The 25,452-nt window shown below is 45.1% G+C and overlaps 2 protein-coding genes across 12 annotated transcripts; one reads left to right on the top strand and one right to left on the bottom strand.

Annotated features, from left to right (window-relative positions):
* Positions 1-7,293: 7,293 nt before the first annotated feature.
* LOC123425518 lies at positions 7,294-11,789 on the top strand. Of its 11 annotated transcripts, none has more exons than XR_006621852.1 (8): positions 7,294-7,742; positions 9,021-9,138; positions 9,281-9,361; positions 9,457-9,555; positions 9,959-10,062; positions 10,150-10,340; positions 10,829-10,874; positions 11,311-11,789. XR_006621852.1 is itself a non-coding variant. In XM_045109210.1 (4 exons), exons 1-4 carry the CDS (start codon positions 9,282-9,284, stop codon positions 11,509-11,511), a joined length of 426 nt encoding a protein of 141 aa, XP_044965145.1. In that variant the 5' UTR covers positions 9,146-9,281; the 3' UTR covers positions 11,512-11,789. The 11 variants fall into 11 exon arrangements, 3 of the variants coding, with proteins under 3 accessions (XP_044965146.1, XP_044965144.1, XP_044965145.1); XR_006621851.1 differs by having other exon boundaries at positions 7,295-7,742; positions 9,959-10,125; positions 10,216-10,340; XR_006621849.1 differs by having other exon boundaries at positions 9,959-10,340.
* A 1,994-nt stretch (positions 11,790-13,783) lies between these two features.
* LOC123425860 (inverted formin-2-like) lies at positions 13,784-14,454 on the bottom strand. Its single transcript, XM_045109603.1, has one exon. The coding sequence runs from the start codon at positions 14,390-14,392 to the stop codon at positions 13,784-13,786; it is 609 nt and encodes a 202-aa protein (XP_044965538.1). The 5' UTR covers positions 14,393-14,454.
* Between the last annotated feature and the right edge of the window lie 10,998 nt (positions 14,455-25,452).

Here is a 25,452-nt window from a genome sequence, read left to right on the forward strand (position 1 = left end):
CATGCATGCAAAGTTGACGCTCTTCAAAAATAGTGGGATTATCATCAACTAAAGTCATGAATTCTCCAAACCCACTTTCAATAATATTGCAAATATCATATTCATCATGAGGCTTAAACAAATTTTCAAGATCATAAGAAAAATCATTACCCCAATCATGATCATTGCAACAAGTAGTGGACATAGCAAAACTAGCATCCCCAAGCTTAGCGTTTTGCATATTTTTAGCATGATTGTCATTAATAGAATTTATAATGAAATCATTGCAATCATGCTTTTCATTCAAGGAGCCCTCGTGAATCACTTCATAAATTTCTTCATCACGATTTTTAGATTCACGCATCTCAAGCAAAACTCCAAAAAGATAGTCAAGCGCACTCAACTCACTAGCAATTGGATCAACATAATTGGATCTCTTAAAGAGATTAGCAAGTGGATGAGGATCCATATCAATAGATTTTCAACAAGCGAAGATGCAAGCATATTGAAGGCACATAGCACACAAGCAAAGGAAAGGCAAACGAAAAAGGAGGGCGAACGAAAAAGGCAAACATTTTTGTAGATTTTTGTTTTTCGGAAGTGGGGGAGAGGAAAACGAGAGGCAAAAAAGTAAATGCAAAAGATGAGTTTGCGACACTTACTTGGATAAGCTTCACTTAGAATAATCCCCGGTACCAGAGATTGACACGTTGACGGGAGACTATTCCTGACTTGATCCTCCCCGGCAACGGCGCCAGAAAATCTTCTTGCTACTTCTTGAGCTTGTGTTGGTTTTTACCTTGAAGAGGAAAGGGTGATGCAGCACAGTAGTAGTAAGTATTTCCCTCAGTTTTGAGAACCAAGGTATCAATCCAGTAGGAGTATCAAGCCAAGTTTCCAAAGTACCTGCGCAAAAATAGCAAACTTGCACCCAACGCTACAAAGGGGTTGTCAATCCCTTCACGATTGATTGCAAGGTGAGATCTGAAGGCGTAAAGTGCAAAGAAGTAAAAGTGTAAGGCGGAAAATATGATGTGAAGTAGACCCGGGGGCCATAGTGTTCACTAGAGGCTTCTATCAAAATAGAAAATATTACGGTGGGTGAACAAATTACTGTCGAGCAATTGATAGAACCGCGCAAAGTCATGACGATATCTACGGCAATGATCATACATATAGGCATCACGTCCGAGACAAGTAGACCGATACTTTCTACATCTACTACTATTACTCCACACATCGACCGCTATCCAGCATGCATCTAGTGTATTGAGTTCATGACGAACAGAGTAACGCCTTAAGCAAGATGACATGATGTAGAGGGATAAATTCATGCAATAGATATAAACCCCATCTTTTTACCCTTGATGGCAACAACACGATGAGTGCCTCGCTGCCCCTTCTATCACTGGGAGAGGTCACCGCACGGTATGAACCCAAAACCAAGCACTTCTCTCATTGCAAGAATCATAGATCTAGTTGGTCAAACAAAACCCACAACTCGAATTGAATTACAAGGATATGAAATCATGCATAAGAGAGATCAGAAGAAACTCAAATAAGATTCATAGATAATCTGATCATAAATCCACAATTCATCGGATCTCGACAAACATACCGCAAAAGAAGATTACATCGGATAGATTTCCATGAAGATCATGGAGAACTTTGTATTGAAGATCCAAGAAAGAGAAGAAGTCATCCAACTACTAGCTATGGACCCGAAGGTTTATGGTGAACTACTCACGCATCATCGGAGAGGTCATGGTGTTGATGAAGAAGCCCTCCGTATCTGAATCCCCCCCCCCCTCCCGGCAGGGCACCAGAACGTGCCCCAGATGGGATCTTGCGGAGACAGAAGCTTGCGGCGGCGGAAAAGTAATTTCGTGGATCTCTCGCGTAGTATTGGATTTTTCGGGAATTTATAGGCGGAAGAGGTAGGGCAGACGAGCCATAGGGGGCCCACAAGCCTGCTAGGCGCGGGCCCCCTCTGGCCGTGCCTATGGGGCTTGTGGCCTCCCCTGGTGGCCTCTGCCTTGGTTCTCACGCCCCCTGCGTATCTTCTGCTCCGGAAAAAATCTTTTGAGAGGTTTTATTCCGTATGGACTCTGTTTAATATTCTCCTCTGAAAAGGGTCAAAAACACGGAAAAAACTGAAACTGACACTTGACACTGAGTTAATAAGTTAGTCCCAAAAAGATATAAAAGGCATATAAAACATCCAAAGTTTGACAAGATAATAGCATGGAACTATTAAAAATTATAGATACGTTAGAGACGTATCAGGGCGCGCGTTTGAGGAGAACTAGCGCGGGCGTCGGCAGAACCACGGCGACAAGGATGAGCAGTTGATTCTTGTCACACGTGCCCTAGAGTCGCTGATGAAAAGAAAGAAAGCGGCTAACAGTGGCGGCGCCTCTGGTTCCGGTGCAAGGAAAGGCGGAGGTCAAGGCGGCGACCAGGACAAAGGTCGTGGTGATCGTGGCCAGAACGGGAAGGGGAAGCAGAAAAGTTACCGTAAGTTTGATATTTCAAAAGTTAAGTGTTTTAACTGCAATGTCCATGGTCATTTCTCCTCTGATTGCCTGGAGCCAAAGCGAGAGAAGGCCAATCTTGTGTAGAAGCAGGTCGATGAGGATCCAATACTGTTGTTGACAGAGATGTGCACTCTGGCTGAGGTGACAGAGACGGTGAGTGAAACTGTGATGCTGCACGAGGACAAAGTACAACCCAAGCTGCAGGGAACCATGGATAAGGTCTGGTATTTGGAGACTCGGGCTAGAAACCATATGATTGGGTGCTTAAACAAATTTGCAGAGATCAATCACTCCATTCATGGTTTAGTTAAATTTGGAGATGGCTCCACTGTTGAGATCGAGGGTCGAGGCTCAGTTTTGTTTGAGGCATACACTGGTGATCACCATATCTTGACTGAGGTGTATTACATACCGAGGCTGAGAAACAATATCATTAGCCTCGGCCAGCTTGACGAGATAGGGTGCAAATATTCAGTTGAGGATGGCGCGATGGTGGTGCAAGACCGAAAGCGCAAGGTGCTAGCTAAAGTGAGAAGAACCAAAAAACGGATGTATGTGTTTCATATTGACATCACATTGCCACAGTGTTTGTTGTCCAAGTTAGGTGATGATGCATGGCTTTGGCATGCAAGATATGGTCATGTGAGCTTCTCAGCGCTAAGAAATTTGGGTCAGAAGAAGATGGTGATAGGTTTACCATTGATAGATCAAGGTGATCGGTCTTGTGATGGATGTTTAGTCGCTAAGCAGCGTCAAATACCATTTCCTGCCGAAGCTAACTTTCGCGCCGATGAAGCTCTGCAGCTATTGCACGGAGATCTTTGTGGCCCAATTTCTCCGGCAACTTTTGGCGGGAAAAAGTACTTCTTGTTGATAGTGGACGATTGCACTCGCTATATGTGGGTTGTGCTCATAAAAAGCAAGGATGAGGCACTAGGTGCAGTAAAGAAGATCAAGGCATCAGTTGAGACTGAACTAAAACTCACTGTAAGGGCACTTCGAACAGACAGGGGAGGCGAATTCACCTCAAGGGATTTTGTTCAGTTCTGTGAAGATTTGGGGATCAAGCACCATCTCACTGCTCCGTACTCGCCGCAACAAAATGCTGTTGTTGAAAGCCGAAACCAAACAGTCGAGGGGATGGCGCGGAGCCTGTTAAAAAACAAACATCTTCCGGGTATTTTCTGGGGTGAAGCTGTAGCCACTACAGTTTTCCTGCTCAAGCGTGCATCAACTAAGAGTGTCCCAGGTATGACCCCATATGAGGCTTTGTACAAGAAGAAACCGGATGTGCATTTTCTGCGCACATTTGGATGCCTTGGACATGTAAAGAAAATTGGTGCACATCTTCCCAAGCTGGCTGATCGCAGTTCGGTTATGATCTTCATTGGGTATGAGCCAAATTCAAAGGCATATAGAATGTATGATCCAAAGACAAACAAACTACACATCTGTCAAGAAGTAGTATTTGAAGAAGATGGACAGTGGGATTGGGGTTCAGAGAAGACTGAACCGACACAGTCGAGTAGTGTTACCTTCACAGTTCAGTATGGTGCACATCTCGACATTGGCATGCCCATGCCATCTCCAACACGTGGCAAATTGCAGGTTGACCACGAGGCGAGAAGTTCTGAAAGTACAGCTGAACCAGAAACCCCGATGACGGCGGTGCAGTCACCCTCAAACTTTGTATCACCACCAACAAATGCTTCACAACCAACAGTTTCAGAAGGACCGCGAAAGTACCGGTTGCTCGACGATATTTATGATGAAACTCTTGATGTTGATGGTAATGAGGATAGCTTGTGTATGCTGGGAATGGCTGAACCAACTTCATACCTGGAGGCAAGCAAAGATGCATGCTCGAGGCGTGCAATGCAAGACGAGTTGAGCTCCATTGAAGAAAACAAGACTTGGAAGCTCACGCATCTACCACCAGGTACAAAACCAATTGGTCGTAAAGTGGGGTTTTAAATTGAAAAAGGACTCACATGGCAACATAGTGAAGCACAAGGCTAGATTAGTAGCCAAGCGATATGTTCAGAGGCATGGAATTGACTTTGAGGAGGTGTATGCACCTGTTGCTCGGTTGGAAACCATCAGACTTATCATTGCACTTGCAGCTCAGGAGGGTTGGGAAATACATCATATGGATGTAAAGTCAGCATTTTTATATGGTGAACTTGCTGAGGAAGTGTTTGTGTCACAGCAACCAGGGTTTGAAGTGAATGGAGAGGAAGGAAAAGTTCTGAAACTGAGCAAAGCTTTGTACGGTGTGATGCAGGCCCCAAGGGCATGGAACTCAAAGTTGGATAAAACTTTAATGCAGCTGGGTTTTGGAAAATGTCCTTTGGAACACGCCTTGTACAAGAAGTGTCATGGTACATCCAGGTTGCTTGTTGGAGTATATATATATGATTTAATCATTACTCGAACAAGCACCGAAGAAGTGGCTTCTTTCAAAAAGCAAATGAAAGACAGATTCAGCATGAGTGATCTGGGGTTGTTGTCATATTATCTTGGAATAGAGGTACGTCAAAGTCCAAGGAACATCTTTCTCTGTCAGTCGGGTTATGCTACAAAAATTCTTGAAAAGACAGGAATGATGGACTATTACCCAACACTGATACCGATGGAACCCAAACTGAAATTGAGAAAAACTAGTACAGCTCCACCAGTAGATGCTACTGAATACCATAACATTATTGGAAGTCTCGGATATCTAGTTCATACACGACCGACTATTGCTTTCCTTGTCGGTGTTGTCAGTAGGTTCATGGAGAAACCAACCAGTGAACACTTGGCTGCTGTCAAGCACATCCTTAGATATGTGAAGGGGTCACTGAATTATGGGTGCTGCTATGAGAGGAAGGAAGGAACAACATTGCGCCTGTATGGCTACAGCGATAGTGATATGGCTGGAGACGTTGACGATCGGAAAAGCACAAGTGAAGTTATGTTCTATCTTGGTTCTTGTCCGATCACTTGGTTCTCTCAGAAACAGAAAGTCGTTGCTATCTCGTCATGTGAAGCTGAATACATGGCGGACGCATGTGCTGCTTGTCAAGGAATATGGTTGGCGAGGCTATTAGTTGATGTACTCGGGCAGGAGGTTGATCAAGTACTTTAGAAAATTGATAACCAGTCAGTTATAGCTCTGTGCAAAAACCCGGTCTACCACGACAGGAGTAAACATATTGATATTAAATATCATTTCATCCGCGACATGGTGGAGTCGGGATCAGTGTCTGGGGAGCATGTCCGTAGTGGTGATCAGTTGGCTGACATACTCACAAAGCCTCTTGGAAGAATAAAATTTCAGGAAGCTAAGAGAGAGGATCGGTGTGTATATGCAAGAGCAGATACATCAAGCTTAAGGAGGTGAATGTCAGGTTAACCTCGACGTATCCGTAGTTTTGCTGCTTATTTCCTTTAAGGCATGTACAAAGGCATCTAGTCAGCTGTCTGTAACACAGGCCACGTAAGAAAATACATGACGTGGAAGAGAGATAAAGGTAAAAACTATCTAGGCTGTCTGTCCAAATATCGACGGTCTGTTTTCGCACAAAACGCTGCCTCTAGATTGCTTATTTCCCGTTGTACGAGTTCGTCGGATGTATTGGGCTTTTAGACCAGGTTCGTGAATGAGATATTTACGGATAGTTGAACTATTACAGCCGGCCTAACAGATACCATTATTTTAGCATTATATTTTTGACAGTCTATAAAGTTGATATGTACATATGTTATAGTCACCAGTCGTCTGTGCAGATGTACATGCCCTTAGTAGTTAAATAAGTTAAGTTCAGTTACATATTGCTGTACATGTTAACTGAATAAGCCTGAAGCGAGCTGCGTTCTCGTTGTGGCCCGGCCCACTTTTTTAGTTCAGTTAGTTAGGTATAGACCCGGCACGATCCAAGCTCGTTAGTTAGGTGTAGACCCGGCACGATCCAAGCTCGTTAGTTAGGTGTAGACCCGGCACGATCCAAGCTCGTTAGTTAGGTGTAGACCCGGCACGATCCAAGCTCGTGGGATGACGCGCTCAACTATTGTATCGTGGCAGGACTTTCGGTGTTTCGGTTATGGGGAGTGATCACCCAAACTTTCGGCCGGCCGCGCGCGGGCCGCACGATCCACCAACCCCCGCGCGTCCGCACCGTTGGATCCGCATGCAACATTTTTTTCTCTATGCAGCAAAATTTCGATTCGATGGAGCAATTTTTTCAACGGTTGCAACAAAAAACAAAATTTGTAGCAAAAAAAATATCTACGTGATTCTAGCAAAAAAAGAAGCTGATGGTACGTGGTAGCAAAAGTCAAATGCCGGTTGTAACAAATATTTACGTGACGTGTATGCAACTTTTTTAGTGAACGGTTGCAGCAATACATGATGCCGGTTGTAGCAAAAATTAACACGGTTGTAACAAAAGTAAAAAAACATCGATTGTAATGAAAAATCCGACGAACTGGAGTTGCGACCAAACGTATATGCAACTTTTATATTGGGACAAAATATAGTAAAAAAAATGCTTGCAGCAAAAATGACGCTGGTAGCAACAAATTTAGACGAAAAATGTTGCATCCATTGACCAACGAAGCGCGCGGGATGGAAAAAATGTTGCATGGGCCAGCGCGCGAGGGGGCTACCGGCGGGTTCGGCTCCTCTGCAGTGGAGCCATTACAGCACGCGTGTTGTAGGGGTGTACATCAACCGTTAATTTCAGTCTGACCGCTCTTATTTTCTCCCTTGATTCTTTTAAGAATAAAGCTTTATGTTTCCGGATAAGTACTTCCATAGAAACTGCACACCACACACTAACTGGATTAGAGAGCAGGTAGATTGAGGGAGGGGCGAGTAGACGGCCTCGCCGCCGGTAAAGGTTCGGCTCTCCGGCCAAACCCACTCCCTCCCCGAGCGACGGTCCGACGGCTGGACCTCCATGCCCGCGTGCTGCGCCGCGGCCTGTCTCCAACTTCCCAGGATCCACCGCCGTCCCCTGGGTTCACCGGCCGATGTCGTGGACGACGGCTACTTGGGCGCCGTTAACCCCTCGTAGGCTGCGCCGCCATCCACCTCGACGAAATTTGGACGATTCCTCCCGCGACGGGGATCTGACGGACACCCATGTCGCCGCCGTCAAAGAGGAGCGAGCTATTCTTCCCTCTCTCTGGTGCGTGGGTGCCCGCCCCTGCGGGCGCTTCTGGAGCTCGCTAGAGGCACATGTAAGTACGTGGCTGCCTTCTACCTTGTAGTGTGTAGCAGTACAGTCGTGGTCTCATTCTTCATATGGATTTTGGCATGGTTCTGACTAGAAAATTTCCAGAATAATGTAAATCAGTTTTTGATGATCTTAAATCTATTGCTCAAGTCGTTGTTGCTTCGCACATCAACAAAACTAAGTGCTACTATCCTTTTATTTTTCCTCACTTTAAAACAGTTAAACAGATACAAAGGATGTTGTCTCTGTCTTTTCCTTAAGTGCTAAACACATCACAAATAAAATGAATTACTAGCTGCAGTTCATGGCTGTAGTTGAGGTTGATCTAGCAAGACAACATATCACAAATGCATGACTGTCCTCTCATATCTCTATGAAAGTATTGTCATATCCTTGGAAAATATGAATTATTTTCTAAGTCCCAAATGTCATCAGCTTCACTCTGCAAATTAAAGAGAGATATAACTGATTAGACAAAAAACCATATTGCTTACCAATGCATTTTAGGAGTTTTGGACATGATAAGTGGAATACCATCAATAAACGAGCATAGTACCCATATTCCTGCAAACCATCTGCATTTGTTTCACTCATTTTCTGTATAGGGGTTTCGCATTGTGTTACTGGAATATGTTTTGCTCCTCTCTATGCAAAAAATAAATCATAATAAATATTAGCTGAGTTACTAGTAAATTTGTAGGTTGTTGAGACATGTGATAAGAAATTTACAGAAGAAGATTGTTTTGGGGGTATGACTTTAGCTGTCCCTTTTTTCCTTTTACTCGGATGTTGCTTCTCAAGCCATGATTTCTTTCTTTTTGAAGTCTTCTTCTGAATTTCCTTTTTCTTTAGGCAAGCAGTCTGCAAATAAATGTCTGGTTCTTGATATATAGCTTCATTTCTGCACACAGTAGTAGGTGTTTTGTCTTCAACTTGCTTCCTAAGAATCTTCAAAGTATCGTCTACTAATTTTATGCACTCTTCTGATGCAACTGCTTGGGAAGCTATGTCAAGGAAGTCATGCATGAAAAACTTCAATTGATGCCTATCTTCCGATGTAGGATCTTCCAAAACAATGTTTCCATGGCTGTTTTGAATAGTGCCACTTCGTGCTTTTCGAGTCCATCGCTTCAAAATATATTGGCCTGGAAAATACTTAATATTCATAACATCAAGGGCTTTCAAAGCATGACTACACAATATACCAACTCTTTCAAATTGCCCACAACTACATAGAACGTTTTTCTCTTCATCAACTACAACTTTGCATTCTTCTTCATAGGAGCATTTTGGGTCAAGACTGGCAATTGCAACAGTATATACATTGTGTTCCTCCGATGGCTTGAGATACGCTGAGATGGATCTTACATATTCATTCTGAAAATCTTCAAATATTTGAGGTGTGTAAACTTTGCTAGCTTGTATTATTGTAGGAGTTCTTATTCTAACTCTAGGTAATTTTTTTCTAGACTCATATTCCTCATTTACCTCTTTGTCTCTCTTTCCTTGCACAATCCTTTCTACATGCTTGAAAAAACGAAGAATGTCAAGATCACACTTCAAATGGTCTTTCAAGTCACTATTCAAGCTCTCACTTAATTGTGTGCTTCTCATGCCTAGAGTGTAAGCATTCCTCATGTAACATCTTGCCCATTTCTCTTTTACTTTATAGATACTGTCCAACCAAATCTGTGTATCCACATTGGTTCTTATGGCAGTGAAAGCTTCTTCAAAGGCTTCCTCATCCTCATATTTGTACACGCAAGCATTGAAATCAGCAAGTACATTTGGGCCATCCTCATCTTTGTTCTTAGCAGGTAAATGTTTGATGGCATTTTGCATTATGTGTAAAGTGCACAATCCATGCCATGCTTCTGTAAATACCACCTGAATTGCATTACCCATTGCTACGTCTTGATCAGTAAAGATAGTTCTAGGTTGCTTTTTGTTATGTATGGATAAGAAAGTGTTGAACAACCATTTGAAGGATTCAAATGTCTCATCGTATAAAAGCGCGGCACCAAAAAATGACCATTTCTCTAAAATGGTTGAAGCCAACAAATACACCAAAGGGTCTGTACTCTTTATTTGTCCCAAATGTAGTATCGAACGTAACAACATCACCGAAATGAGAATAGTCAATGATCATCTTTGCATCGGCCCAGAAGATATTTGCTATTTGTTCCTCACAATCATGTTGTACATCATATTCAAATGCAGGATTCTCATTTTTTTTTCTCGAAAGTACTTAAGCATACTTCCAGCTTCACCATACATCAACTCCCTTTGACGCTTGGTTCGCAAATAGTTCTTGTTATCACGAGGTGTGTACGTCAGGTTTATTGATCCACCAACTTGCCGACTTGCCAACTCATGGGCTGCTTTCGGTACAATTCCCGAATCATCTGCAGTTTCAATATCAAAAGCTTGCAAGGTTGATATCTTTCGTTGTGATGGCATCAAGTGGCATGTTCCAGGCAACTGCAAGACATGGTTATGATCAGTGACTAACTCATGTACTTCATAATTTCCCGTTTCTCGGTCGATGGTGATTCCTATTCGAACCTTGCAACCAGTCCTGGTTTCTGCACGAGGACGCTTGGTATTATGATCTCTTTTGTCTATTCTTCTGTAGCCTTCATTGGAACAAACGTATCTCGCGGAAGTTATTGCACCATCAAGTTTGCTCTTATTTTCATAATTTACCCTTACGTCAAAACCAATATGACCTCCATAACAAGTCCAAAAGTTCCAAGCCTCTTTTGTGGAATTAAATTTCATACCAATTTGAGGCATCCAACTAGGAATCATATTATTTGTCATGTAAAGGCATATCTTAATTTATTTGTCTAGTCACACTATAAGAATATGATGACATAGCCTGAGAATTTAACAAAATTGCGTGTACCTGTTCGAATCTTTATTGGAGTTGGTCATACTCTCCATCAAACCTTGTCTTCTCCTTTTTGTAATCTGTGATTGCATAGCAAACTCAGCCTAGAGGAAATCTCTTGCTACCTTGAGAACATGAATACAATCAGTGCATATGTCACATACCTTGAGATTTATCGACTTCCTTTTTGTTGCTAGGAGAAGGAAGGTAAAAGGGAGATCATCTACATTAATCTCCTGTCAGGTAATGGAAATCCCAAACATTTCATGAGCAAAGCACCTATGGTACAACTTCCACGTACAGATCTGACTATATTCATGTATTTTATCTTGAGGTTGTCCAAAACAATAGAGATCACTTCTGCTATAATCACTTTTTTCCACTAACATCATCTAGAAGATGTAGAAATAAATTTTACATCTCATCCGTTCTTTATCACTTCTGATATTCTACTAGTTGTTCGGGTTGTTCGGAGGGTTCGACTCCTCTGCAATTTCGCTACTGCTGAATTTATCAAAATTGATGGTACCTGTTTGAATCTTCATTGGAGTTGGTCATATGCTCCACTAGACCTTGCACAAATTCAGTATAGGAGTTGTCTTGTTGCCTTCAGAACATGAACAGAATCAGACCACATGTTAGATCCCTAGAGATTGATCCGCTTCTTTTTTGTTGCTAGGAGAATGGCAAAGGGGAGATCAACAACACCACTTACAAATCAGCGACAGGAGGACGATCAGAGATAGACAAAAGGGAGATCTCTATGCCAACGTGTGTTCTGGTTACAAGGAGGACGAAGACGGGCGGCGCGAAGGCATGGAGATATTTGGCGCCAACCTGCGTTCTGTTTAGCGCCAACTTGCCGTACGAGTTTTTTTAGGGGATCTGCCGTAGGAGATTTTGCAGCCAACAGTTCAGGTGTTTGTTGTCATTTATTATAAAAGAATTAAAGGAGGAAATAAGAGCGGTCAGATTGAAATTAACGGTTGATGTACACCGGTGCTGTAATAGCTGCACTGCAGAGGAGCCGGACCCGCGACCGGCGCGTCGGTTCGGCCGGCGCGCTGGTTGGAAACGATTCCCTTCGGTTATGCAATGGAATAAAAGGAAAGAAAGAAAAGATGCACGATTTAAGGGTCGCAAAAGATCCTTCTCTCCTGACGGCGTCTCTCTTCTCTTCTCTGTTTTCCTTTAGCCTGTTTTCCTTTAGCCTCGTGCGTGCGTTGTGTTTTTCAGAGAAAAGTTCAGGGGAGAAAGGGTAGATCGCTGCTTGAAACCTAACACGCAGTGCTCCGGCCGAGCTCGCGCTCGTGCTTGGGTTGACCTCCGTGTCTCGCCTCCAGCTCTCTGGTGCCGCGGGAAGGGCGCCCCCGTATAGATCTGCTTCCTCGACGTCACGGAGGTCTCCAAGGCGCAGATCAGCCTCGGCCCCGAGCTCTTCTTCCCCTGTTTCGCGATCCAGAAAGCTCGCCGTGTGCGTCGTCTCCATCCCGTCCCCTACGTCGCCTACATGTGCTGTGGACACTAGGTGACCAGTCTTCGCACCCCGCTCCTTCCCCGCGTTCGTCGTTCCTCGTAAGTGCCGCCTTGTTCGTGCCACTGTCGTGCTATCGGTGCTCTGCAAGCCCGTGTTTTTTTTGCTGTGTGTTGAGTTAGTGTCCGCGCGCGCCCGTGCCCTCCGCGTCGTATCTCAGCCCCAGGCACGCCAGGGCTCGCGCCCCTTCGCGCCGCGCTCGCCTAGCTCGCCTCCCATCGCCCCGCAGCGTTATGCCCGAGCCGAGTCAAGCTCGAGCTCGAGCGGCTCCCTGTGCTTGCCCCGCAGCTGCGTTCACCACGGGAATGGATCCCTCGTGGAAACCCGCAGCCCCGCCGTGGTTCCCCCGCCTCGCTCGTGGCCGTAGTGCTCGTCGGCAGCACAGTCATCTTCCCTGCCGTCGGCAAGAAAAGGACCCCGCTCCGCGGCTGGGTCAAAAGGCCAGAGTCGCCCGCTAGTATCGAACCCACCCCACCTAGTGGTTGCGCCCTCTGTCTCCTTCCGGGGATACCCGGGTTTGATCCCCTTCGGGCGCCCTTTAATCCTTAATTTTTTTTGTTCCTGTTGGTGGGGCACTGACAGTGGGCCCTGGCCCCACTTGTCACCCTCAGGGGTCCCTGGTGTCACTGCCAGTGGGACCACCCCTCTGTTTATTTTTGTGTGTGATGTTTTGTGTATTTTATTAATTCAATTAGAGATATTCTGTTTTAGGAAAGTGTGAATTCTGAAAATGATCAGAAATGGAATATGTCAAATTTAACATATGACTAGGTTATATCTAGTTATGTGAATTTTTGTTTTCACATGAGTCGTGTTTAAGTGGCAAGTGAATAGTCACACGTCTGCAACAAGTGCTATCAACTACCCCTTGTAAACTAATACTCCCTCCGTTCCAAAATTCTTGTCTTAAATTTGTTTAGATGTGATTGTATCTAGTTAAATTTTAGTATTTAGATACATCCATTTTTAGACAAAGCTAAAACAAGAATTTTTTGGGACGGAGGAAGTATAACCTATTTAGATCACGAGCTTACAACAGATACTGGTGTGGTGCCCAGATATATATAGCACTGACAGTGGGCCTTGGCCCCACTTGTCACCCTAAGGGGGGCCTGACGACACTGCCAGTGGGACCCCCTCCCCTCTGTTTATTTTTTTTGTGAGATGTTTTTTGTAATTTATTAATTTAATTAGAGATATTCTGTTTTGAAAGTGCGAGTTCTGGAAATGATCAGAAATGGAATATGTCAAATTTGACATATGATTAGGTTATATCTAGTTAAGTGAATTTTTGTTTTGATATCGGCTGTGTTTAAGTGGTAAGTGAATAGTCACACGTCTGCAACTAGTGCTGCCAACTACTCCCTCTATAAACTAATATAACCTATTTAGATCACGAGCTTACAACAGATACTGATGTGGTGCCCAGATATATGTAGCACAAGGAAAAGAAAAAGAAAAAACGGGTAGCATGTAGCAGCTGCCGCACAGAGCATCCAACATTTCTCCGACACCCGCGCGCTAATGGTTCATTCCGGCAGAATCGGCGGAACTGGGTTCACTGCAAAGTGCAAACGCATGGCAGTTCATTTCGTTAGTACATATGGTACAAATTAATCTATTTAATGTGAAATAAAACAAACGACGATTTCGACTTGCCGATGCACATCAGAAGAAGATCCGGCGGTACGAACGTGCTACACGTTAGAGGCAGCACCAACATGCGCAGCTGGTCGATCGTCCCGCCTGCAAATGTGCCCAGGTCGCCCATGATGGCGTGGCACAGGCAAATCCTGTTGCCGCCGCCGACGAGCGACCTGAGGCCGTCGCAGCACGTTCTGGGCGGCGCTCGCACGCTGGAATTCGTCAGGTAACGGGCGCACGGTGCCACAAGTATCAGCGGTCCCAAGCATGATGTTATGGCCGGCTGCTGCGAAGGCGAAGGAGACGGCTGCGTGCCTGCCATGCCCGGGAAGCCGGGCGACGGCGGTAACGCGGGCAGGCCAGCTAGAGGCGGCAAGCCCGGGAGAGGGGGCAGTTGCGGGACGCCAGTGAATGGTGAAGCCGGCGAGGAGGTAGCCACTACTGCTTCAGCTTGTTTGCCTCCGGCGAGATGTGGCGCTGATGGCGCCTTGGCCGTCTGTACCCTCTCTTCTGATGGTTGCAGCATCACCGCAGCGAGTACGGTGTACGCCACGAGCAAAACTAGTGATCTGGTTGGCGCCATCACGAAGTGTGGTCAACTTGAGTCAAGTCACGTACGTGGCGTTGCGTTGGTTCAGTTCTTGCTGTCAATTTAATAGCGGCTTCGGGCGTCAATTCATGCGTTTTCGTCACTCCTTATTATCTGGACCACACGCTGACGCGTTCTTTGTACTCGTTTCTTTTCAGGTTCCCCTCGTACAGAGTTGGTAAGGACATCGGTAACTCAGTAAATTTTCTTCCGCATTTCTTCATGGACATGAAAAGATCAATCCATAAACATTGATGCAAGAGGTCGTCATTCAGCACTATTTACACATAAATTCGTGCAAACACGACGTATCTCATATAAACTGGACGAAAACATTTACATTTTAAATATGTTTTAACTAAAAATAAAGGTACGTGCACATACGGATCGCGCGGAGCTTCACTCTCACGACACGGGTGTCCTACACTAGTCTCATGTCCGACGGCCTGTTCGGAGGCATATTATTCCCCTGTATCTTCCATATGGCCGGCCGTGCCATTTGCTGGAGTGGCAAAAAGGGTGCTCTAGCTGGCGAGGAGGGGGCTCCTTCGCTTTTGTGGAGCCCAGACGGGGTCGTCGATGGTCTAGGATAAAGAACCAGACAGGTCATCGTGAAGGGTCGATAGAAGGTGTGTCTAGAGGAGGGGTGAATAAACTACTTGACAAGATTAAAATCTTAGCCTTTTCCCAAATTAATGGTTGGCAGATTTTAGCGATTCTAACAATTCTAGTACATCCTACACATGCTAGTCAACAAATATGAAAGTGGAAAAATAAAGACTTTGCACATGTAGTAAGGAATAGAGTTTAGGAGATCAAACGCAAAGAGGCTGACACGGCGACTTTTGGCATGGTTCCGATAGGTGGCGCTACCGTACGTCCATGTTAGTGCAGACTTCAACCCACGGAGGGTAACGGCTGCAAGAGTCCACAAGGGGTCCACGAAGAAATGGCCTTGTCTATTCAAACACGACTTCCGTCCACACAGGACTAGCCCCACTCACGGTAGATCTTCACGAAGTAGGCGATCTCCTTGCCCTTACAAACATCTTGGTTCAACTCCACAACACGAAGTAGGAGGCTCCCAAGCGACACCTAACCAATCTTGGAGGCACCACACTCCAAAAGATAATAGATGTGGTAGAACGATGAACTCCTTGCTCTTGTGCTTCTAAAGATAGTCTCCTCAACACAAAATCACTCTTTCACAGAATATGCATGGGTAGGAGAGATTGATTTGGTGGAAAGCAACTTGGGGAGGCTAGAGATCAAGGTTCAAATGGTTGGATTGGAGTATCTTCATATCAACACATGAGTGTGTGGCTCTCTATCAGAAAAATGGATCTGGTAATCAAGTGTATAATCGGAGCGCTTCTCCCTCGAATGAGATATGGGTGGAGGGCTATATATATATAGGCAGCAGCCAAAATCCAACCGTTACACCTAAAGTGGCCAACGCGGTGACATCGAAGTCGTGAACTCGGTGGTACCGATTTGTACTAAAGGCGGCAACTTTTGTATCTCGATGGAACCGATATATACAACTCGGTGACACCGAAAAGGTGGCCAACGGTCAGATGACACAACTCGGTGACACCGATACCCAAACTCGGAAATTCCAATTTTGTGTACCAAGCGAACAAAAAATTGGTCACCTAAACTCGGTAGCACCGACACGGTTTCAGTTGCACCGATTTGGTTGCTTTGGCTAGGGTTCTGTCTGGGATGAAAATCGGTAGGGCCAAAATGAGAAAGTTGGTGGTACCGATTTTGTGTATGAGGCTTTGGACATAAAGTTTATATGGGAAAATGACTGAGTATTTTTGGTGGCTTTCTCTGAGCACTTGAGCAACCAGTTGATTTTAATACCTCACCCCCTTTTAATTGTATTGGCTTTCCAATTGATTCAGGAGCCAATCTTATTCCTATCTTGCATCAAGGGGCATCTCCACATAAGCCTTTAGCCAATGCTCTTTATGGACTATTCTTGAAATATACCAGGTAAAAGTGTTAGTGCAAGAGACAATGTATGTTGTCATGAATTATCAAAACCACCAAGGGAGCATATGTGCTTTCAGTCTCCCCCTTTTTGGTAATTCATGACAACATACAATCAAATCTTCAAATAAAGATAGGCATTAGAATATGACAGCTTTGAAAGATGCATGACTAGTACAAGCTCCCCCTAAGTGTGTGCAATTCCCTTTTAAATGATAGTTGCATTGGAATGCATGGGCACACACATAGTAGAAAGGACAAGACACGTCATATAAATCTTGGCTACATGCATCAAACATATGAAAATGAAGAGCTTCCATGTTCAAGACTCCCTCTTGCAAACAATATGTGCAAGAAACAAGAGATCATCATGAACAAGGATATGATGCATATACTTACCTTGAGGATCTTGAGCATCTTAGCAGTAGAAGTACAATTGAGAAAACAGTTGTTAGATAACACAAGAGTATAGTATTGTAAGGATGCAAAGAGCTTAAAAAATACCAAGATATGGAGAACATATGAGCAAATATGATTTGATGATAGATATGTCTCCAAGAGAATTTAGAACTTTCTCCCCTAAGGATGAATATGTAAGAATTTCCTCTCCCCCTGAATCAGAGCGTTTAAATATAGTGGGAGTAGATAGGGTAAGTCAAGTTCAAACAGAGGATGGCAAGAACCAATAGCAATGATATCTAAAACAATTTTATCTCTCTCCCCTTAATATGTAAGGTTTGATACATCTCCCCTTAGGTGGATCTCCCCTTAGGTAAACCTTCCTTTAGGAACAAATATCTCCCCTATTGATATTTCTCCCTCTTTTGTGTAAGCTTATTAGTGATATTTCTCCCCTTTATATAGGTTCATTGGAAGCTTTGATATTTCTCCCCTTTTGGCATTAATTTCCAAAAAGGTCACAAGGTAAGTGCTCACTGAGAGAAATGGGATCCTTGAGTCTTCTCTCTTTGGTAAGGGTTCCTCGAATTTGACTTTTCTCCCCCTTTTATAGTAGGTAAGGGTTCATTGAATATTTCCCCCCTTTAATATGAATAAGAGTTCCTTGAACTATCTCCCCCTATGTTAGGGATCCTAGATGATTCTCCCTCTTATATTGTATGGGATCATTGAGGTTTTCTCCCCTAGAGAAGTTCGCTCCCCCTCAAAGATAGTGATAAAACTAATTTTGTTTCCCAAAATGTTCAATAAGATCTTAGAAGGTAATGAAACTTGGGATCATTGAAAATCTTTCTCCCCCAAGGCAAAACGTCCAGAAAAATATCTGAAAATTATAGGGAGTGATAAATTCAGAGTCACCGAGGCAATGAGGTCCGGTAGAACCGAGTATGTGAAATAAGGCCTCTCAAAGAAATTGGTGAAACCCAGTTGTATTGCCAATCAACTCCTTGAATAGATACCAATTGTGAAAATCCAAGTGAAGAGTTACCAATTGTATAAGATACCAATTGATAAATGAAATCGAGACAAGAAATAATACCAATATTTTTTTGTGTTTTTCGAAATATGTATATACATACATATAGATGAGGGGTGAATGGTTCCAAGGAAGTATGCAATGACAAATGTGAATCATACAAGAATCTCCATCTAGATGTGGGGCGACGACTAGGTCACCTATCTTAGAGTATTTGACTTGAGGAGTCAAGCAAGAATGCTTGATCATTGGTCATACTCATCGTTAAACACAAAAATGGGGTTACCATTTTTTAGATTAAGCTTTTCCATGTCTTCATATCACTTGAGTTGCTTTACCTCATGAATTGGTGTAAAGCTTTATCAAGGATATGAGTACATACCTTCGAATGATGTTGATGACATTGCATGTAGGTGAACTTGTTGTGGATGCTCAATGTTGATGAATATCATCTTGACTTGGGAGAAATCCTTATCATTTTGGTTCACTTTCACCTCCAATGGTTAGTCAAGCAAGGAAGACCATACATATCCAAATGATATGAGTGAATGAATTCATCAAATGATAGTCAAGGATATGATTTTGCCGTCTTCTTCCTCCATCTACGAAGAAGGGGTTGTCGCTACTTGGCCATGAAAAGATTGCTTGTGATGAGAGTTTATTGCAATATTGTGTAGTGTATTTCTTCCAAGTACCTACAAAAAGGTTAGAGACAATACAAGGGAACATAGTTTTCCAAGACATAAGATAGTGTCAAATCAATAGCATCATGAAGTAGGCAATCAAGCTCATGCCCTTCCATGCATCCGAGTGAGTCTAGCTCAAGTTTGAAGCATCGATGATGTTCAACTCACTCCTCAAAGACAAAACACTTTCTCATCAAGTGGTTTGGTAATGATATCAGCTAAATGTTTATCATTAGAACATACTTGAGATCTATATCTCCTTTACCAACATGATCACGAATGAAGTGATGTCGCACTTGAACATGTTTTGGTCGAGAATGTTGCATAGGATCGTAGGCAATTTTAATAGCACTTCCATTGTCAAATAACAATGGAACTTTTCTAACATGAATGACATAATCCTTAAGAGTTTGAGTCATCCATAGTAATTGCGCACAACATGATCCGACGGCTATATATTCACCTTCAGTAGTAGATAAAGATACCGAGTTTTGTTTCTTGGATGACCAAGACATAAGAGATCTCCCAAGAAATTGACATGTACCCGAGGTGGATTTTCTATCAACCTTCTCTCCAGCAATAGTCCAAGTCAGAATAGCCAACAATATTAAAAGAAGATCCCTTGGGATACGAAATGCCAAAGTTTGGTGTATGTATGAGGTATCTCGCGATTCTTTTAACAGCCAATAGATGACATTCTTTAGGTGCCGCTTGATATCGGGCACACATGCAAACACTCAACATGATGTCAGGACGGGAGGCACATAAATATAGCAATGAACCGATCATTGACCGATAAACCTTTTGGTCAACTGTTTTGTCCTCCTTAGTGAGGTCAACATGTCCACTAGTAGGCATGGGGGTTCTCATACCTTTGCATTCTTACATGTTGAACTTCCTGATTAAGTCATTGGTGTACTTGGTTTGAGAGATAAATGTACCTTCTCTTGATTGTTTGATTTGCAACCCAAGGAAGAATTTCAGCTCACACATCATTGACATCTCATACTTCTCTAACATCAATCTTCCAAATTTCTCACTAAATTGTGGGTTAGTAGAACCAAAAATAATATCATCCACATAAATTTGGCACACAGATAGCTCACCATTAACTCTTTTAGTTAATAAGGTTGCGTCAATTTTACGAATCAATCTCAAAACCCTTTTCAATGAGAAACTTCGTTAGGCATTTGTACCAAGCTCTAGAGGCTTGTTTAAGACCATATAAAGCTTTATGAAGTTTGTAAACATGATTATGTTTCTTAGGGTTCACAAAGCTGGGAGGTTGTTTAACATAAACTTCCTCCTCAATTTCACCATTTAGAAAAGAACTTTTGATATCCATTTGGTAAAGAGTAATATCATGGTGATTGGCATAAGCGAGAAGAATGTGAATGGCTTCAAGTCTAGTAATGGGGGCATAAGTCTCACCGTAGTCCATACCTTCGACTTGCATGTATCCTTGGGCTACGAGACGTGCCTTGTTGCATACGACTTGTACATCTTCATCTTGCTTGTTCCGAAACACCCATCTTTTACCGATAATGTTGTGCTCTTCGTTGCGCTTCTCAACAAGTGTCCACACTTCACTCCTCTCGAAGTTGTGTAGCTCTTCATGCATGGCATTCACCCAATCCAGATCTTGAAGGGCTTATTATACCTTCAAAAGCTCAATAATAGAGATGAAAGAATAATGCTCACAAAAGTTAGATAAACTAGATTTAGAGCGAGTGATTCTCCTGGTTTTTATGTCACCGTAGATTTGATTCAACGGATGATCTTTGTCCACTCTTGCTCGAACTTGTGACAGCTTCTTCTTGTTAGATGGTGGAGCTTTTTCATCATCATCTTCTTGCTCGTTGTCGTTGACGTTGTCGTTTCCTTGAGGTGGTGGTGAGGAAGGTTGAGGTGGATCATCATGATGTACCTTTTCCTCTTCTTCATCATGTCGTGTACTGCTTGTGGATGCTTCCATGTCGTTTTCTGGTTCTCCTAGACGTGAAGTAGGAGCTTCCACTTGAGATGATGAAGTACTCTCCTTCACCTCCATGGGCTGAATCTTGCCAATGGATAAATCTTGGATGGCTTCCGAATGTTCCTTATCTCGTACATCATTTGGCAATTGTTCGACTTGTGAACCATTAGATTCATCAAACTTCACATCTACCGTCTCTTCAACTTTTTGAGTGAAGTTGCTGTAACACGGTAAGTATGAGAGTTCAATCCTTAACCAAGTAGGAAACCTTCATAAGATTTAGGAGCAAATTTAGATCAATGATGCTTATCAAGAATATAGCACTTAGAGTCGAATACTCGAAAATATCCAACTTGGGGTTTGTTACCGGTGAGTAGCTCGTATGCCGTTTTACCAAGAAGGTTGTGTATGTAAAGTAGGTTTATGGCATGGCAAGCTGTTTCCACGGCTTTTGCCCAAAAGTGTTTTGGAGTGTTTTATTCGTCAAGCATCGTTGTGGCCATCTCTATGAGAGTCCGGTTCTTCCTCTCAACAACTCCATTTTGTTGAGTTGTGTACGTTGCCGAGAACTCATGTGAGATACCTTTTGTTGGAGAACATAGCATGGGAAACAAAAATTTCCTACGCACATGCAATACCTATCCATGGTGATGATAATCTATGAGAGGGGAGAGTGAATCTACATACCCTTGTAGATCACTAAGCGAAAGCGTATATAACGCGGTTGATGTAGTGGAACATCTTCGAGATTCAAATCGCAGCCCGTCCCGCGAGCCCATCAGGATCCATCCCGATCTAGTGCCAAACGGACGGCACCTCCGCGTTCAGCACACGTACAACTCGATGACGACCCCCGCCTTCTCGATCCAGCTAAAGAAGCGGGGATGTAGATGAGTTCTCCGGCAGTGTGACAGCGCGGGGGTGATGGTGGTGATCTATTCCTGCAGGGCTTCGCCTAAGCACCGCAGAAATCCGATCTAGAGGAAGAACTACAAACTAGAGGAGAGGGTAGCACGTGGCGGAAATTGTGTGTCTCAAAACCCCTCAATACCTCTAGTATATATAGGAGGGAGGGAGGGGAGGAGGCAGCCTCAAACCCTCAAGGTTTGGCCGAAATTGGAGGTGGAGGAGTCCTACTCCAATCCTACTAGGAGTAGGCTTCCTCCTTTCCACTTGGAAACCCTTTCCACCTTTTCCACCTTTGGGTTTTTGCCTCTCAAACCTCATGGGCCTTAGTGGGAGCTTATGTCAGCCCACTAGGAGCTGGTTTGTATCCTCCCACAGCCCATAAGGCCCCTCGGGGCGTCACACCCCTCCCGATGGTTCCCGGTACCCTCCCGGCACTCCTGGTACACTACCGATGAGCCCGAAACATTTCTAGTGACCAAAACAGGACTTCCTATATATCAAACTTTACCTACGGACCATTCCGGAGCTCATCGTGACGTCCGGGATCTCATCCAGGACTCCAAACAACTTCCAGTTACCAATACCTATAACTCAACTATACCGAAACGTCACCGAACCTTAAGTGTGCAGACCCTGCGGGTTCGAGAACTATGTAGAAATGACATGAGACATTCTCCAGTCAATAACCAATAGCGGGATCTGGATGTCCATATTGGCTCCTACATATTCTACGAAGATCTCTACCGGTTGAACCTCTTTGTCAAGGATTCAGTTAATCCCGTATGTTGTTCCCTTTGTCCTTCGGTATGTTACTTGCCCGAGATTCGATCGTCGGTATATCCAAACCTAGTTCAATCTCGTTACCGGCAAGTCTCTTTACTCGTTCCGTAATACAAGATCCCATAACTAACTCCTTAGTCACATTGCTTGCAAGGCTTGTTGTGATGTTGTAATATCGAGTGGGCCTCGAGATACCTCTCCGTCACATGGAGTGACAAATCCCAGTCTTGATCCATGCCAACCCAACAGATACCTTTGAAGAGACATGTAGAGCATCTTTATAGTCACCCAGTAACGTTGCGACGTTTGATACACATAAGGTATTCCTCCGGTGTCGGTGCACTAAATACTGGGGTCCCTAGTGCCCCAGACTTGTGCACGGGCGCAAGGAGCCCCTGAGGGCAAGGTATGGCGGGATCGAGACAAGATGCACCCCTAAGATTACCAAGGCCCCGACGAGCCTGCCTTGCCGGGAAGATATCCAAGGCCACGCCAATTTAGTGGACGTGATGAACGCACGATGCACAAGACCCCGGAAAGCATCCCTCGTCGGGAAGACAACTAAAGCCCCCGGCAAGCTTCCTTGCTGGGACAAAGACCCAAGGCCCCGACAAGCACCCTTGCCGGGATGACGAAGGTAGGCATTGGAGGGCGACCACCCTTGCCACAGTGTCACCCGCCCCCAAGTTCCAGCGCATTTCCCATGCGCCAACGCAACGTCCAGGTGTCGAAACACCTGGACACATGTCTTCACCAGCACGTTGCTGACAAGGACAAGACATGCATTTAATGCACCTGACAGCGGTAGATGGATAAGCACCGCTCTAGGTTCACTGTAACTTCTCGTGAACCTACCATCGAGCACTGTAGGTGACCCCTTTGCCTATAAAAGGAGGCCCTTAGCTCATTCACAAGGGGTTAGACTTTTTCGAGATTGGCCAAGAAGACGGTTATCATCAGTCACTATAACAAACAACAAAACGCTTAATACGATCAGACGAGCATGACGTAGGGTTTCACGCGTAAGTGGCCCGAACCTGGATACACTACAAGAAATCTGTTAATCCACGACGGATTTATGGTGACATTTTAGGAATCTGTCATGAAAACTGTCACAATTGAGCAACTTGCGAATGAACGCAAGATGGTAGTTCCTTTATGACAGAAATGGACGGACCGTCATGAAAACCGTCAAGGATCGACTAGGTGGGCATCGTTGGGCCGTCATCGATGTTCCTTGTTGATGTGTGGTGCTTCCATCTATCCTCCATGCTGCCAAAGGTGATTTTTGATTGGTTGATATGACCCTCTCCCGGATCACACACCAACACCGTCCATCCCTCCTAGATCCAACGATAGGCATACTCGCCCCTCACTCTCTTCCTTCTTCTTCCACCCCTAGCCGCCGATTGTTCGGTCCCAAATCTAATCCCCCGATTCTAGATCCACGCACCATAGGTCTCAGCTATCAGCTCCTTGCCGATGCGCCTCTCACCAGATCCATGCGGACCTGCTCATCCCCTCCTCCCCGTCCAGGTGCTCGTGGATCTCGCCGCTCGGGGATCCTACCCGGATCTGTTCGCAAGTCCCAGCCTCAACCAGCAACGCCAACCACCACCAGCCCCGGATCTCTCACGTCGTCGTCCCTCGCCGGCCACACCATCGTAGGGGCTGCCACTTCCCCTCTGGCATGCACTCATAGTGACGACAAGGAAGCGAATCGCCCTCCTCGTGGGTTGGACGGTGCTGCCGCCGTGCAATGGCCGGCAGCAGGCGACCACCTCCTAGGCCACCAAGGTTAGCTACCCGCCTGACCCAAATCAAATTAACTCCATCCCTGATCCTCCCCGAGTCGCCTCTCATGTTTTGGTATGATCCCCCGATGTGTGCGTGCGTGCATGACGTATTCAAGATCCACCTTACCATCTTCATCGTCGGCACCTCCATTTCTTCCGTCCTCACGCCGTGGCCGGTATAAAAAGGGTTGCCGGGTGTTGACGTTAGCTCTGCTCTTGACGTTGTCTTTCCCCGCCCTACGATCACAAGGGTATCACGTTGATTCCCATAGGTACCGACCTAGCATCGCCGACATCTTTGGTGCACCAGGTAGGGGGCGGTGGACTTGGGCGTGAATTAGAGCATGCTCGACACTGGATTCTTCGAAGTTTGGGCACTACGCCGCGTTCCCTCGGAAACGGGGTACCACGGCGGACGCTCTGTTCTGCTATGGCTTCCCAAGGCATGTGTGAGCGCGTTGCTACACGCGCGCGCGGGGAAGGGAGGCGGAGACTCAAAGGGAAGCGCCGACGGGCCGATGCGTCGCTCGGGGCCAACTCGCAGCTGTCGAGGGCGCGCTCGGGCGCTTCATAGAGGCCTCGACGCATACTCCGGCGGACGCACCTCCGCGGAGCGATGCACAGTCGTTGAGTATGCGCCATACGGTCCCGAAGCCCCAGTGCGCACTCCAGCGCAAGTGTTGCACCCCTAAGAGCGTCGCATCGTCGCCCAAGGACGCGCTCGGGGGCTCCACAAGCACGGCCTAGCAAGAGAGAAGCAAATCGGTTACACCCTCGCTGGCTCTTTCTCCAAGCGACGGTCACGGACCGTCGGCAAGAAGCCTTTGCCGAAGAAAAGACCGCCAGGAGCGGTGATTTCCTGCTTGCCGAGGGCTCCGACGCCCCGGCAAAAGGTTCAAGCGCCTCGCAACCACGGCGTGGACATATAAGTTTTTAAGCTTAAGATTCAGATTTGAGGTAGATAGATTTTCTGCTCTTTCCCTTTGGAAGTTTCCAACCTTTGTGTGTGGAGTTTGCGCATACTGGGAGCTTCCCAAAGTTTAGTGCACCTTGTCTTTGTTTCGAACTCGTTCTAACGACCTGAACGGCCACAGAGCGCCTTCAAACAGTTTCGAACCTGATCAACAGAGCAAGTAGCTACGTAGCACCCGATTTCGTCTCAAGCTGCGCTTGGCGATTTCCATGGTTGCGCTGAACGTAGCAAGGAGCCTTGCCGGTAGTTGCCGGCAAGCTCCCACATTATGCAAAGGCGAATCATACAAAGGACAGAATTGGAAAAAGGGAAAATAGTCTTTTCATTCATTCGAATGGATACATTTGACTCCGCCTACAAAGCATGGTTATCCTAACCTAATGACTCTTTATTTTGACAAGGATCGACGTACGCGGAGGAATTGGAGTTCATGACGACGAAGCTCGGCAAGGCCCGCGGTGCATCCACGCTCACTCCCCCAACGCTGTACCGATGGAAGCGG

This window comes from Hordeum vulgare, chromosome 2H (genome assembly GCF_904849725.1).
Source record: "Hordeum vulgare subsp. vulgare chromosome 2H, MorexV3_pseudomolecules_assembly, whole genome shotgun sequence".
Lineage (NCBI taxonomy): Eukaryota > Viridiplantae > Streptophyta > Magnoliopsida > Poales > Poaceae > Hordeum > Hordeum vulgare.